The 14,959-nt window shown below is 32.1% G+C and overlaps 2 protein-coding genes across 4 annotated transcripts in view; one reads left to right on the top strand and one right to left on the bottom strand.

Moving 5' to 3' along the window:
* LOC106661371 (selenocysteine lyase-like) overlaps positions 1 to 956 on the bottom strand; it is a 15,837-nt gene extending 14,881 nt beyond the window's left edge. The window contains exon 1 of one of the 2 annotated variants that reach the window (XM_014384698.2): positions 652 to 956. The gene's annotated coding sequence lies outside the window, so the exon portion shown is untranslated. Of the gene's footprint in view, positions 1 to 264; positions 289 to 651 lie in introns of those variants that run through there. The other variant, XM_024229330.1, reaches the window with a different exon arrangement.
* On the top strand, positions 368 to 14,959 carry LOC106661372 (CTD small phosphatase-like protein 2-B). 2 transcript variants are annotated; one of them, XM_014384700.2, is made up of 10 exons: positions 368 to 468; positions 8,676 to 8,742; positions 9,755 to 9,833; positions 9,913 to 10,017; positions 13,548 to 13,844; positions 13,910 to 14,110; positions 14,171 to 14,328; positions 14,391 to 14,517; positions 14,590 to 14,685; positions 14,786 to 14,959. In XM_014384700.2, exons 2-10 carry the CDS (start codon positions 8,720 to 8,722, stop codon positions 14,849 to 14,851), a joined length of 1,152 nt encoding a protein of 383 aa, XP_014240186.1. In that variant the 5' UTR covers positions 368 to 468; positions 8,676 to 8,719; the 3' UTR covers positions 14,852 to 14,959. The 2 variants fall into 2 exon arrangements, with proteins under 2 accessions (XP_014240186.1, XP_014240187.1); XM_014384701.2 differs by lacking the exon at positions 368 to 468 and adding an exon at positions 8,398 to 8,508.

The following is a 14,959-nucleotide window of genomic DNA, read 5'->3' as shown; positions in this document are numbered from 1 at the left end:
AAGTTTTGTTCATAGATATATGACTAATTAAAATTAAACAAGTGGAAGTTTTAACTTCTTACCATTTATAATGATTTTTCATTGAAATAAAGTGAAAAAATGTCTAAAATTTCAAGTAAGAAATTGCTTTAAGTTGTAGATAACTAAAATGTAATGTTTTTAATTTTCGAGTCGATTGAAGTTCAAACTTTTTAATTGAAGTCTTGCAGCTTTGTGATCACCTTCGTTGGGTTATTACGACTTTTACAGCGAGACTATGCGTACCTGATCTGTCAAGGCGTGTGGTGTGCTTAACTTTTAACGGACGTGGGATAATTTTTTTCGAAACTAGTTCGACCGCGGGTCGCTTGGCATCGTTGCACTTGGCGTCCCATGGGTTTGTGAGGGGGGCGGGTTGATAAAAAATAAAAATGGACGTTACGCTCCTCTGTGATTTCTACGCTTTGACAACCGCAGAGTTATTTTGAGGTGAGTTGGTTTTTAATGTTTTACGTTAATGTTTTATTCCGACGGCGTTTATGTTGAAATCGCCTACGAGCCGAAATCGTCGTCTGTTTCACGGCCGGTATTTCCCCGGACGGAATTAATTCGGCGGATCCCAACGTATAAATAACACCGGCCATGTTTCTCCCTTTTAAACTCGTATTTTACCTTAAAAGCGGAGTCTCGTCTGTGGCCGGGGGTGGAACGACGATGGAAATCGACCGCCCCCGATTTGCCGGTCGCCGGGGACCGTTGTGACCATATACAAAAATTGGTGGGAAACCAATTTTTTTTTTGGTCAATTAGCACTACGATCACCGTTGGCCAGTGCGCCGATTTGTTTTCTGGCCCTTTCCCATCACCTTCAATAATATCCCCAAAATACAACAATAAAGACAGTGGATTCATTTAATATGATTGTATTTAACAAAAACTATTCTTTCGGTTATAACCACCATAAAACAAATCAATGGTGAAAATCACTCTTATTAAAAAAAGTTTACTCTTTTATAAATAATTTCTGGTTTAATAACTTGCTCGATGCTTAACCGCCCATTTTTAGTTCCCTCCTAGCTATCTAGGTATTACTCAATATTGTGCAATTCAATTTTTTCACATCAAAACTGCCTTGTGCCGTTGAAAATAACCCAAGCATGTTTTAAATGATTAAAAACAATCATAGTTTTGAGTTAATGAGTGTATGCCAAACATTTGGAACAAGGTGGACTCAGGAGTCACGCCAAAATTGGTCTGAGTGCTGTCACTTTATATTTTTTTATTACTTATAATTCACCAAAATCCCATCTCTTTATATTTCTTTGTCAGTTTATTTATTTTTGCAGTAGAATAAAAAATTTCCTCTCCAGCGTGAGAGATGCTCGTGCGTAGTGCCAGGAAGCGAATGAACTAATTATTCAACAAGTAATATTCTTAAAAATAATTTATTATCATTTAATCATTCAAGTTTAGAAAGTCGCTGACTCCTGTTCAGTCGTCTGGTGTGATTATAAGATTCTATTGGATAAGGATAGGGCAAGTCGATTAGTGTGAAAGGAGAGTTTATTGTGTGAAGTGGAAAATGTTTTGGGGATTATTTTTTGTACTAAAGGGATTTTAAAGTCATTGTGAGGGTTGGGGCCGTAGTAAGGAACATTGATTCCGTGGACTTTAAGTTGGAAGGGCTGTATTCTTTGGATGTTGGAAGGTTTAGCGGTGCCAACAGTTGTAGTCCGTACCGTCCAGATTAGTTGACGCAATCAAACACTCGATTTGCATGACAGTAGTCCAAAACATTGGACATGCACTACATGCAAGAATGTGTTAACAATAATTAGTTATTATTTGTATTTTTTTTATTAAAAACCAGTGATACTTTAAGAGAATTTCTAAATATTATTTAAAAACCAGTGATTCTATCAGTCCTATCCAAATAATATTTACAAAATATATAAATGCTATTAGTGAAACAAGGATTTATTTGTGTCTTGTTCATCTTTGATAGTCATGGCATGTTTATTTTTGTTGGTTCATCCATAGTGATAGTTTATGACTGTGAGAAGATAATAAACAATAATTTATTATTATTTAGTGTTTTACGATTAAAATACAGAGATGTTATCAGACAATTTAAATATTATTTTAAAAAATATTAACACTATTAAAGAAACAAAGATTTATTTGTTCATCTGCGTTAGTCCTGGCATGTTTATTTTTGTCTGCCATTTATGACAGTGAGAATGTTTACGACTCATAGGAGAAATGAAACTTGATGTTTTTTGTATGGGGAAAGAAGTCAGAAGGCAAAACTTAGTTTGTAGAACTATTTTGTATCATTTTAATATTTTGCGCCTGACAATAGTGAGTTTATCAAACAATTTTGAAAATGTTTAAGACTCATAGTCATGGCAAGTTTATGTTATCTGTTGTTTATGACATGATTAACGCAGACCATGATGTTTCCCACAAATTTATTACTTATTCTTAATTTAAAAAAAGGAAGTGTTTTGTGTGTTCAATGAAGTCAAACAGTGAAACTACCATCTATAGAAGACCCCTGACTCATGTCAAAAATGAAACGGGACAGAATAATAGTCTTTTGTGTTCGAAAACCTCTTTCATAACAGGTAAAATTCGCTGTATGTAAGAAATCAAGTCTGATGATTGTTCACAGTAATAGTTTAATCCATAACAGTAAAATTTAAAGCCTAATAGAGAAACAAGGATTTTTTCAAGTTGACCTTTTCTGCTTTTCATGGCATGTTTGTTCTTTCCGTCTGTTGTGTATTAAGAGTGAAACTTATCGAAAGTATTTGCTGTGTCTGGAAAAGACAGAAGGTGAAACTTAGTGAAGGTTGATGATGATAGTGATAGAATAGAACTTGATAAAGCCAGAGGAAACAAGGCTCTAAATTAAATGGACAAATAGAACTTTTGCAATGTGCTAAGAGGTACCAAAGTTTTATCATAATTTTCATCTCCTAATCTTCTATTTTCAAGTGTATGAAAGCTGTATGCGATATAAGCTATTATTGAGTTTTAAATTTATATTTAAAATCGTACTAAACTAAAGCCTGGTGAATCGATCAGTTTCAACATTATATCGAGTGTTTATTATTTATTTACAAATGGGAGTAAAAAGAACCTTCTATAATGAATTGCTAAAGAAAATAAATGACCTTATCCTTTCTAGTGCAGACCAAGCAGAAATATTTAAAATAGAACTAGTTCATTTTGCAAACATATCTTTAAATCAAACATCTGGTGAGAAATATATTGCTACCTTTGGTGAGATTCTTGTCTGAAAAATAAATATATTGGAAAATTTTGGTGAGATAAATTCTTGACTAGAAAATATTTACATATTGCTAAAAAAAAACAAAATAAATAAATAAATAAAGATATATCTTGGATAAGATATCTTGCCTGAAAAATTGATATATGCATTTGAAGGTTTCAGTGAGATAATTCTCAGTCTAGAAATGAGTTAGCCTTTAGCAAGATGGATTGCCTGAAAAATATTATGTTGAAAAGCTAGGTAATCTTGCTTTTGAAATATAAAAAGAAGAAAAAGAAATCTTCGGTGAGAGTTCTAGCTTAAAAATTGCTATAGTGAACGCCTTTAAATACCTTGACTAATTTCTTATCTAGAAAATATATATTGTCTGTTTTTATTGAGGTATTGAAGTATCTATCTATAAAGTAGATATATTGAAAACCTTTGTGGTGAGATAATTGGTTTTACACGTAAAAACCTTTAATGAGAGTTTTGGCTTTAAAATAAATATATTTAAAATACCTTAGATTAGAAAAAGATGTACCTTAAAAGTAGATTTAATGACAACAAATATTTGGCCTTTAAAAAAAAAGAAATGTTACTTTGGTGAAATTTTGTGCTTGGAAATTAGCTATACAAGAAATTTTCGGTGAGATAATTTTTATCTAGAAAATATGTCATCCTTTAGCAAGAAACTTTGCTTAAAAATATATGTATTGTTTTGGAATATATATTACAATCTTTGATGTGAGTTCTGGCCTAAAAATAGATACAATGAGAACTTTTGAAATATTTTTGACTTTTAAAAACATTGTGTTGTGCATACAAAATAGATATATAAGGGAAATGTTGCATCCTTTAGTTAAACAGTTTGTTTGAAAAATAGATATGTTGAAAACCTATGGTTTGATATCCTGGTTTTGAAATATATAGTAAGCAAACGATCTTGCCTTTGAAATATAATGTATATGTATGTATATTGACAATCTCTGGATGTATAACTTATCTTTGAGAGATGTGTTGCTACTAGATGCAGTTATGCCACTGCTGTTAAAGTCCTTTTTTAATTATTGTCTTTTGTATAGTCATTTTATTCAGTAAGAAGGATTCTTAATTAGTTAATCATATTTTGTTTATAAAAAAAGAAAAATAATCTAGATATGTAGTATGAGAAGTTGGATTTAGCAATTTTTAGTTAGCCTTTCAATGTTTGTAGTCAAAATTATGTTGGTTTATATTTAAAAAACGCCATTTTTTTTGGAAATGGATAGTTCTTGCTTTGTTGTAAATTTAAGTGAACGTCCGAAGGAAACGTAATTGAGCATTGGGTTAATTCTATGTGTGATTTAAAAACAGTGGAGAATATTTGATTATTTCTAGCCGGGACTGTACTTTCGTCCTTGAATCCGCCCGGCCCCGCTTCGCCATCCCCACCAATCCAACGGTCGCCTCTTCCCCACCAAAAGCTCAAAACGTTCAACGTTTCTGCTTTCCAACTAAACGGAGAAATGCACCGATAAACCTACAATGAAACTGCGAAAACGGGTTTTCGTGGCAGAAATATTTTCAGGAAAATTTGGGCCTTATTTGCTTATGGAAGACTCTTGATTTGTGTGTTAAAATAAAACATTGTCCCAATTTTCTGGTTCTTTGAATAGCAAACTTTGACCAAAATATATCCATCATAATGAAAAGGTTGTTTGAACAAATCATATAAATTTTGAATTAGCATACTTTTACTGTTTTTCTTCTCCCTCTCTCCTCACGTAATACAAACAAAAAATAAGTCTCTTATAGATAAAACGTCTTTTCTTGAAATATCCAATACAAACCAAGTAAAAAAAAGAGAAAAAAATTCTCATAAAATTTAGTCTAGTTGAAAATGAAGCCATTGAAGAAAAGAATTTTGTTTGCTTGGCTTCTTTGTGCAGTAGGTTCATACAAACGTTTTGTTCACGACTGCTTTTATTTATTTTTACAATTTGAGATATATTTCTATTAGAAGGAAAACTAATTTTTCGCCATTATCGATTCCTCCAGCTTGTTGCCCTAGTTCGCGCGCGCAAGAATTTGCCGATAGTGTACATGACTGCAATTTGCCCTCTCTGTTCCAACCAATCTGCATTCTAACATCGTTAAAAAAAGATAACATTTTAAAGTGAAAATACTGGATTTCGAACGGTACAAACTAGAGAAAAAACAAACTCTTTACACCATTAAAAAAAATTTAAATTTGAAACATCGGCCGTTAAATGATCTTAATTCAAATTAATAAGAGATTTGGTTAGAATGGTCTGGCATGGCAAAGTAGTTTCAGTTAGCAACATAAATAATGCGTTAAATTAAAAAAAAAATTATACATATGTATATCTAAGTATATATTATTTAGAACAGGCATCAGTAAATGACTAGGCCTAAAAAATAGTGTTTTGTTTAAGTATGCAAGATTAATATTTAAAAAAAAATATTTCTAGGTTTTGTTATTAGGAACATTTATATATTTTAAATTTAAACTTGGAACAATAATTTTAACTGTTATTGTAAAATAGAGACGCGCACTTGCGTCTACACGCTCACATTCTCAATCACACTTACCCACAATCGCATAAATGACAATACTAACAGACGGTTGTAAGATTTTTTAAATCTTCTTTTTCTACCATTAATTTATAAGAAAATTAATGTTAACGCGGTATATCGGTACTTCGAGTTACTTTTTTAACTTGTTAGGTAAAATACCTGGGCTAACATGTGTCGCACACTCATTCACAAGTACGCGCATACGCACTCACTAATTCAACTAAAAACAAGCTATTTACACATTAAAATAGGCAGGTATATAAATTGACACACACTATTAATTCATTATATTTGTGTTTGTCTTCTTTTATTTTTCAATCAGAGCAGTTGTAAAAGTCAATTTATGATATTATTGTTGGTTTTTAAGTATTTTTTAGATTATTATGTTAGTTCTTTGTTAAAGGGTTCAATGAAAAGAATAAAGATCATGCATTATTTACTTCTGTCAGTATTAGTTCGATCATGAAAGTTCGTTAATGATGTGGACTCATGCTAAAGATTTTTTATTTATAAAACGACATAATAAAATTCATAAAAATATAAAGGCGGGGAAATAGAGCATTGATTTATAAAATTCGTTCTTTGTAAATTTGGTCGATTTATACATATTTGTATTTATTTATTTTAATTTTTCCCATAAAAAAGTTGTTATACAAGTGCCAGTTTATGACATTTGGGAAGATCATTGCATTGTTTGATGCAGCATGAGAAGTTCATCGTCGGTGGGACTCGTCCTTTAAACATTTTTTATTACTGTCTAACACTAATAATAACAACTTATAAAAATAAATAAACAGTGTGTGTAGAAATAAACCAGTTATGTATAACATTGAATCTTCCACAATTTAGTTAAGATTTATGTATTTATTTATCCCCCACACACACAAGCAGGGAAATTATGTGTCCATTTATGACATAGTTTGTTTTTGAGTAACAGATTATTATGCTAGTTTTTTGTTAAAAAGTTAGCAATGAAAATAAGATTTAGGGGTGCTGTCAGTATTTGTTGGATCCAAAGTTCATTGATGGAGGGACTCGTCCTAAAGACATTTTTATTACTTATAAACAGCAGGGATTAAAACTTTTAAAATAAATAAAGGTTTATTGTAGAAATAAAGCAGCGATTTATAAAATTGAATCATCGACAATTTGATAAATTTTTGACTGTATTGATATGTTTTTCTAAATAAACAGTAGTTGTGCAGTTGTAAAAGTGTCAATTTATGGTATTATTGTTGTTTTGTGAGTATTATATATTATTCTTATTCTTTGTTAAAGAGTTTGCAATCAAAAGAAGGAAGATCAGTGCATAGTTTATTGCTGTGATTTGTTTTGTCAGTATTAGTTCCATCATGAGAGGTTCGTCGATGGTGGGTACTCGTTCTAATAACGCCAACGTTTCGATCTTTATTGAGATGATCTTCAGGGCCTGGGATTTACAAACATTATTTACATATAACAATTACATTTTTGATGTGGAAAAGTGAATTTATACAATGCAAAATATATTTTTTATATATTCAATCAAAGTATTTCTACTCACTCAAAGTGTTTGTCTTCTGTGTAATTGTGCCATTCTTGCGTGTCGTGTCGAGAGGGCCAGTGAGATTTTGCTATTTTGTGTTTATATACGTTGGATTTTGAAGGGGTGGGGAAGGATATCAGTATAGAAAAGACAGTTTTTTTTGTATAAGGCGTCGGCTTCTTTTAGGTGAAAAGAGCCGACGAAGGGAAAAAAATGTTTCGGCCAGATTATCCTTTCAGGATTATATAGAAAGGGATAAATAGGAAAAGGAATACTTTGAGCACCCTCGACACGACACGCAAGAATGGCACAATTACACAGAAGAAAAACACTTTGAGTGAGTAGAAATACTTTGATTGAATATATATATATATATAAATAATAAAACTATTGAACATATATACATATATGTAAACTGTGGGTGTGGAAATAAAGCAGTGATTTAAAATCGAATCTTTATTAATTTGGTCGATTTTTTGTAAATTTAAATTTTCATACAGAGCAGTTGTAAGAGTGTCAATTTATGATATTGGTTGTTATTGTATTTTTTTATTTAGGTATTTTGAGAATTATTGTGCTGGTCTTTGGTAAAAAGTTGTCAATGAAAGGAAGGAAGAAAAGTCCATTATTTGTTGCTGTCATTTCTGCTGACAGTATTAGTTCGTTCGTGGGAGGTTCTTAGATTGGGATTGGTCCTAGACATTTTTACTGATTGGGCCGGACAAAGATCGCCTTCTTTTCCCGTACTACCTTCTTCCAAACGAAGTTTTCTTCGACTTTTTCTTTATACTGTTTTATTTTTAGTTGAAAATCCGTCGGTCCCCGGGTTTTGAGGCGAGTACGGAAAACGTAGAACGTCAGTCTATTGATTAATGTCCTCCTCTCCTCGCCCCTTCGCCAACGCTCGCCGCGCCGCACGCATCCTCGGCCGGCTCGGCTGCCTCCGACCGAGTTCGCACCGAGCACGAGACCACTTCCTATCAAATTCAATTCATCACAACTCCTGGGGTTCTTGGGGGCAAACAAACCAAAAAAAAAAAAAAAAAAACCTGGACGCGTTTCTAATCGGCCTGGGCGTTTTTTTCTCAATATTACGCGACTCTCCTGTGCGTTTCGCCGGTCGTGGCGACCCGTTCACGGATAATTGGTACGTCTACTTATTGATTCTTGCCGTTGTCCAATTTTTCCTTTTTTTTTGTCACGGTATTATTTCTACAAATGAAATATTTTATGCGGTTTTGCCTCTGTAAAATTTTTCTAATAAATATTTGTTTTCTTCTAATCCATCAATTCATCTTGTTTTTATATTTTCAGGTGAATTTCGAAAAATCGTGTCCTCCGATCTCCGCCTATCCTATATGAAATGTTTGCACAAACTAAGGTAATTAATATATTTTACATTAAATTTCAACCATTTCGAAAAGAGCAAAATGCAAAAAGGAGAAAAAAAGGCTAACTTTTTCAAATTTCCCGCCAAAAATATTGTATACATGTTGGAAATTGGCGGTTGTATGGATTTAAATTCAAACAGAAAAAACTTGCACATTTCCTTCCACAAAAAAGGCACATAACACAAGAAAGTAATTTAATTTAAATGGATTTATAATTTTTATGTAAAGTTTGGTTGAAAAATTATCTTCATTAGTGGGATCTACAATTCCCGCTGTGACATTAATTTTTCATCTCAATCACACATTACATAAAAATTATTAAATCAGTGTGTGGTATTTAGTGACCGTTAATTAATAATTATTTGGAGATCGTGACACACGGTCAGTTGTTTTCTTTGTCATGCCAATGTTTCGATCTTAATTGAGATCATCTTCAGGGCCAGGGATTTACATTGTTTAAATTATACAAATACATGAAAGATGTGAAAAAAATTTATACAATGATAGAAATTTTGACTTAATCGAAGTATTTGTACTCGCTCATGTGTCATTACTGTGTGTCGGGTTGAGAGTGCATACCTCTACACAGAAAACAAACACTTTGAGTCAGTACAAATACTTCGATTGAGTCTAAAATTTCTATCATTGTATAAATTCATTTTTCACATTTTACATCTATTTGTATAATTTAAACAATGTTCATAAATCCCAGGATGTGATCTCAATAATGATCGCAACGTTGGCACTATAAAGAAAATGTTTTTTAAACCTACTTCACACCAGACCACATCTCATGATCTCCAAATAACCATTATTAAATAAATTTAAATCATTACTTTGGTTAATTAGGACCAACTAAAATATATATTGATTAATTCAATTTAAATTTGACAGCAAGGTAATTTATAATTTTACAAATGTGTTAATAATGGGCATTTTTAAAAACATTTTACGACAATTGCATTTCATTTAACAATTTTATTTTCATATTTTCTCTTCCAGAATGCCTTGGCTAAGGAAGAAACCTAAAAGAGGTGGCTCCAGATTGGAAAAATCGAAGAACAAGTCTACCCTTGTTCAAGTGTGTATTGTCCTATTGTGTTATTTTATATATTCTGAGTTTGATTATTACCTATACCTTCTTTTTATTTGTTTTTTAGGCTTCCACAAATAATGTTCTATCCGTTAAAAACAAGAACAAATTAAGTAAAAAACAGTTTAAAAAGTTGGAAAAGATGATTCAAAAAGAGAACATTGGAAATTTGGTAAGTGCAAATATTTTTAATTATTCCATATTTGCTTAGTGGTCATATATATTAATTATTTTAATTAATTATTCTTTTTTCTCAGCCAAAAACCTTAGATAAAAAGAAAAATTAATTGAATTTTTAATTATATTAAAATGTATCAATCATACATATACGTGTAGAAAAAAAGTTTAGTAACTTGTACGTGTGTAACCATTACCTTAATTTGATTTTGAGCTAAATGAGGGGTAAAAAAACATGCTGGTAGATAAAATTTAAAAAGAAAAAGTCATAATTAAGAAGGTCCATTAAATTAAAACATTAAAAAATCATTTTTTGTGTTACACAAAAATATTTTGACATAAACAAGTGGAATTACTATTTTTAAATTAATCCTTTTTTATCTTGAAAGTCAATATGTACGTTTTATCCATTCCCGTTGGGAATAAACTTTGTTTAGTTAGGGATTTATCTTCATGCAATGCAGTTATAAAAATGGGATCTAGTGGAAAAACAACTTCATTAGAGCACCGGAAATTGATTCGGTAAAACTCCCTCTATGATGAACATGCAAGAAATAGGTGTTTTTGTCGGTTATTGATGGGTGCTAATTCAGGATAGGTAAAGACACTTCATCCTCGTTATGCATTCTTAATTATTTCACCAAGGCAATTTATTATTTGTATAATTTACCTTTAAAAATCTCAAGCATCAAAAGAGCTCTTTTAGTTTTACATAAATCGCATGACATGTAGGGTAACCCAAAATACAAGAGACAAGATGTGCCCATTTGGCCAATAAACGGACCAAACATGCAAGGTGGGAGTCGTAATTTCCACCAATCAGATTCAACCATGTTAGAGCATAGGGGCAAGAATTTTTGGTTTCTTCGTGAAAGAGAAGTTTCGAAGAAGAAACTTTCCCAGAAAAATAGGAAATTCACAAAAATAGATCACTAAGACCTGCTCAAATAAAGACAACAGGATTTGAGGAGAATTGGAACTTCTGGAGAGGAAAAAAAAAGCAGAATTTCCTAATCGCTGTGCCACCACACAAAATTTAAATATAACAGCTTTTATTATTTCTCATTGGGTCATACATACCTAGCCTTCCTTCCTGAAGCGTTTTTTTCTTAAAAAAATAAAAATAAATAAATAACAAACATAAGAGATAATCTTTCTCATAGAAAATTAATACATTTTTACTGTTCATGTCTGTTCTAGAGGGGTGAATTAATATATGTTAGGGACGGATGGCAATGTCTGCGACTTATGGAGGGCTTTAATTAAAGAGGGGTTTATTTAAAATGCCCTACTTTTTTTTGCCGGGGAATGCATTGATTGATTGTTAAGAGAGATGGTCGCTATAAAGGGATTTTACTGTACTTCCTTTGCTAAGGGATAAAAAAACTATCTGAGAAGATCTTAATCCTATTAAATATTTCCAAATGCTAATTTATTTCCTTTTGTAAAAAAGTAAAGCCTTATCGGTCTTCATATTTTTGGACGGCTGTGCATTAGAGAAAGTTTCGACCATTACTGACCTCTGGGTAGTTTTCGATAATAAATATTCCTCTATACCTCAAATTGAATTTATCTGAATTTTCACCGGACAGTGTAAGCTAAGTATGGAAAACTCACTCACCTTCATGGAGTTTATAGATAGTATATGTAATATATAATCGACTTCACTAGTTGGGATAATTCTGTAAGTTGATTAATAATAAAGAATATATTAAAAAGTATGGTAGGTGAGATTATTAAAGGACATGAATTTATTAAAAGAATTGTGGCTACACCTCAGCTAGGTGACCTAACTTACTGTCCAGTAGTGATAAATATGACATAGAGCTTCAAATATTTGTTCTGAATTTCTAAAATATGTAGGTACTGATTTGAGTGTGCAGCGAGAATGAAGGACTGTCAACAAGGGCACAATTCAAGATCTTAAGAAAAAAAAAGCTCTTTACAAGTACTGTAATAAAAATAACAGAACAGTATGTTTCTTATTAGGAAGATGTTATTTTCTGTGATGCAGCACAATTTAATTTATTTACGACAGAAAGGTATATATGGAATTTGAAAGAAATAATTTAATGGAATTTAATATGGAATTTAAAGCCAGAGGGGGATGAGTAAGAGTATGGGGTCCTTCCCTTCATTTGGTGTTGGAGATTTGACTTTTTTTTTCTTCATTTTTTTTTACGAGGGTTTTCAACAACAGAGGTCATATCAACCCTCAGAGTGCCGGTGTTTTTGAAAAAAACCTATTTGTAACTATGCTGGGTTTGAATGCAGGGCCGCTGGATTCAAACCCAGGATTTTGCCTTACAGTGATGAGCGCCGTGTCGGGGGGGGGGGAATTATGAATAAAGTGATGCACAGAGATGTTAAAAAAAAAAAAAAAAAAAAAATCAATGCTCAATCATTTGTGAGACACTTTTCGACAGAGAATATATCAAACTACACATTAAATTTCAAGGAATATATTTACTCCTTGTTTTTAGCAGGTGTACATATTTTTGTAACATAAAAAAAATAACATGCTAATTTCATTATATCATTTTAATTTTTTTTTATTATACTAATTTTTACCTTAATAAGGATCACACATGAATAAAAACCTTTTATGAAACTTGTTTTTTTTCCCTTGTATAGCTCAAAATTACATTAAGGGACAGGTTATTTGAAACTTAACAGTTACTTTCTGTAGTTGGTTCATCATTATTATCATGGAAATGGTATAAAAATTAGACATTGATAATGGCATCAAACCAAATTGTCTTATTTGTTGCTTCTATAATAACTTGAAAGTTAAGTAAATAATTACCCATCAATAAACTAAGTCTATAAATCTTGAATTTAATAAAGATTAAATTCCAAGTTCCCTTATCAAAAGTCTGCAATTATGTTGTACACCCATTACAAAGTTTATGAGTTATTTCGAGCTTTTGCCATTAAAATAATCTATCACCTCTTTATTTCATTTAAGGATTGTATCTTTTTGCGATGGAACCTCATTATGTATTATTGTTTACGTAAATTCAAAAACCCTTTGTGGCAGCACTTTTTGTAGAATTTTTCGCAAAAATTCGCGTAAACTAAGTGTTTTTTAATATACCTAAACAATAATATCGGGGGCGTCGGTGGCCGCAATGGTTTAGGCATTGACATGGCACTCGTCACTGTAAGGTAAAGGTCCCGGGTTCGAATCCAGCGGCCCTGCAGTCGAACCCGACATACTTACAAATGGGCTTTTTTCAAAAACACCGGCACCCCGAGGGTTGATATAACCTCTGCTGTTGTGAACCCTCATAAAAATATATATAACAAAAAATATACCACCTCATTGTTTGTGATAATTCTTTGCATACGTTTATTCAACCTTTACAAACTTCTGAGGAACCAAATTAATTTTGTAAGAAATATTCTTCTTACTATTTCTTTTCCAGTAAGTGATAACTTTAATGAAATAATTTAAATTAAAAAAGTTAAAAAAAACTTTTTTTTTTTTTAAATCAGAAATGGTACAACATAAGTTGTTTTCAGGTGCCGGAGGAGAGCAAAGAAAACTGCTGGGATATGGAGAACCATAGGTTGCACCATATTCACAGCAGTGATGGTTATGAACCATTGACCGGTTCTGAAGAGGAAGAGATGATAAGAGGCCTTTCCGAAGAGTTGGCAGTTTACGCACCTGTTGTTGACGTCAATTTGGGCCCTGAGGAAGTCCTAGGCGATGGTGTTTACGAGGATTTGTCACCTGTCGAAGGCCACCATGAAACTGACGAATATCTCGGATATTGTGACTATGAAAACCAGACAATATGCCATCCAGTACAAGAGGTTTTTATTTTTAATTAGTAATCACATTATAATTTATTAAATGTTTTGATTTTTCCTTTTTATAGGAATGGGCGTTTGATCCGTATCTTTTCATTAAACATTTGCCCCCGTTAACATCAGAAATGCGTGCACGGTGTCCAGCACTGCCTTTAAAAACGAGATCTTCCCCGGAATTCTCATTAGTCCTGGATCTGGATGAGACTTTGGTCCACTGTTCACTCCAGCACCTTGAAGATGCCTCATTTTCATTTCCAGTATTATTTCAGGTATTTTAGATAACAAATTTTTTAAAATAAATTTTTTATTCAGTTGATCTTGTCTTTTAGGATTCTTCTTATACCGTATTTGTGAGGACAAGACCATTTTTTAAGGAGTTCCTAGAGAGGGTTTCGTCACTTTTTGAGGTGATACTTTTTACTGCTTCAAAGCGAGTTTACGCGGACAAACTGCTCAACCTGATCGACCCGACCAGAAGGCTAATCAAGTGAGTAAAACTAATAAAAGACTAAAAAAAAAAATTAAATACATGGTTGTTAAATTGCTCAGATATCGGCTATTCAGAGAGCACTGCGTCTGTGTAAATGGGAACTACATTAAAGACCTTTCCATACTTGGCCGTGACCTCTCGAAAACAATCATTGTTGACAATTCACCTCAGGCATTTGGTTACCAGGTATGAAGTACATTTGTTTTACCTCAATTTATATTTATTTATTTTTTTAAACAAGATATATTTTTATTTTAGTTGGAAAACGGAATCCCTATTGAGAGTTGGTTTGTAGATAGATCTGATTCTGAGCTGATGAAGCTTCTCCCCTTCCTGGAAGATCTTGTATATATGGTAGGCTCGTAGTAATTTTCACATTTCAGTAATGAAAATTAATCCAAAATAGACAATTTGTTTTTGGCCTTGTGTTTTTCACTATTATGTTTTATTTCAGAATGAAGACGTACGACCACACATAAGAGACAAGTTTCGTCTTTTTACCTTCATACCACCTGATTAAGAAGGTCCATCTCAAGTACATACAAATTGTTTCCTTATTACTTAATCTCTAACAAAAAAAATTTTTTTTTACTATAAATTATACCATGTTTTAAATGAATAAAAAAAA

The sequence above is a fragment of the Cimex lectularius genome, unplaced genomic scaffold (assembly GCF_000648675.2).
Source record: "Cimex lectularius strain Harlan isolate CLEC.00 unplaced genomic scaffold, Clec_2.1 scaffold20, whole genome shotgun sequence".
In the NCBI taxonomy this organism is placed as follows: domain Eukaryota; kingdom Metazoa; phylum Arthropoda; class Insecta; order Hemiptera; family Cimicidae; genus Cimex; species Cimex lectularius.
Note: the sequence above shows the minus strand (reverse complement) of the source record. Positions and strands in the feature narration are given on the sequence as shown.

Excerpts from the sequence above, each read along its gene's own strand:
- LOC106661372 (XM_014384700.2), top strand. The coding sequence starts at position 8,720 with ATGAAATGTTTGCACAAACTAAG. Across the intron at positions 8,743-9,754 it reads AAATGTTTGCACAAACTAAG|AATGCCTTGGCTAAGGAAGA; the intron begins GTAATTAATATA and ends TTTCTCTTCCAG. Across the intron at positions 14,518-14,589 it reads CTCAGGCATTTGGTTACCAG|TTGGAAAACGGAATCCCTAT; the intron begins GTATGAAGTACA and ends TTTTTATTTTAG.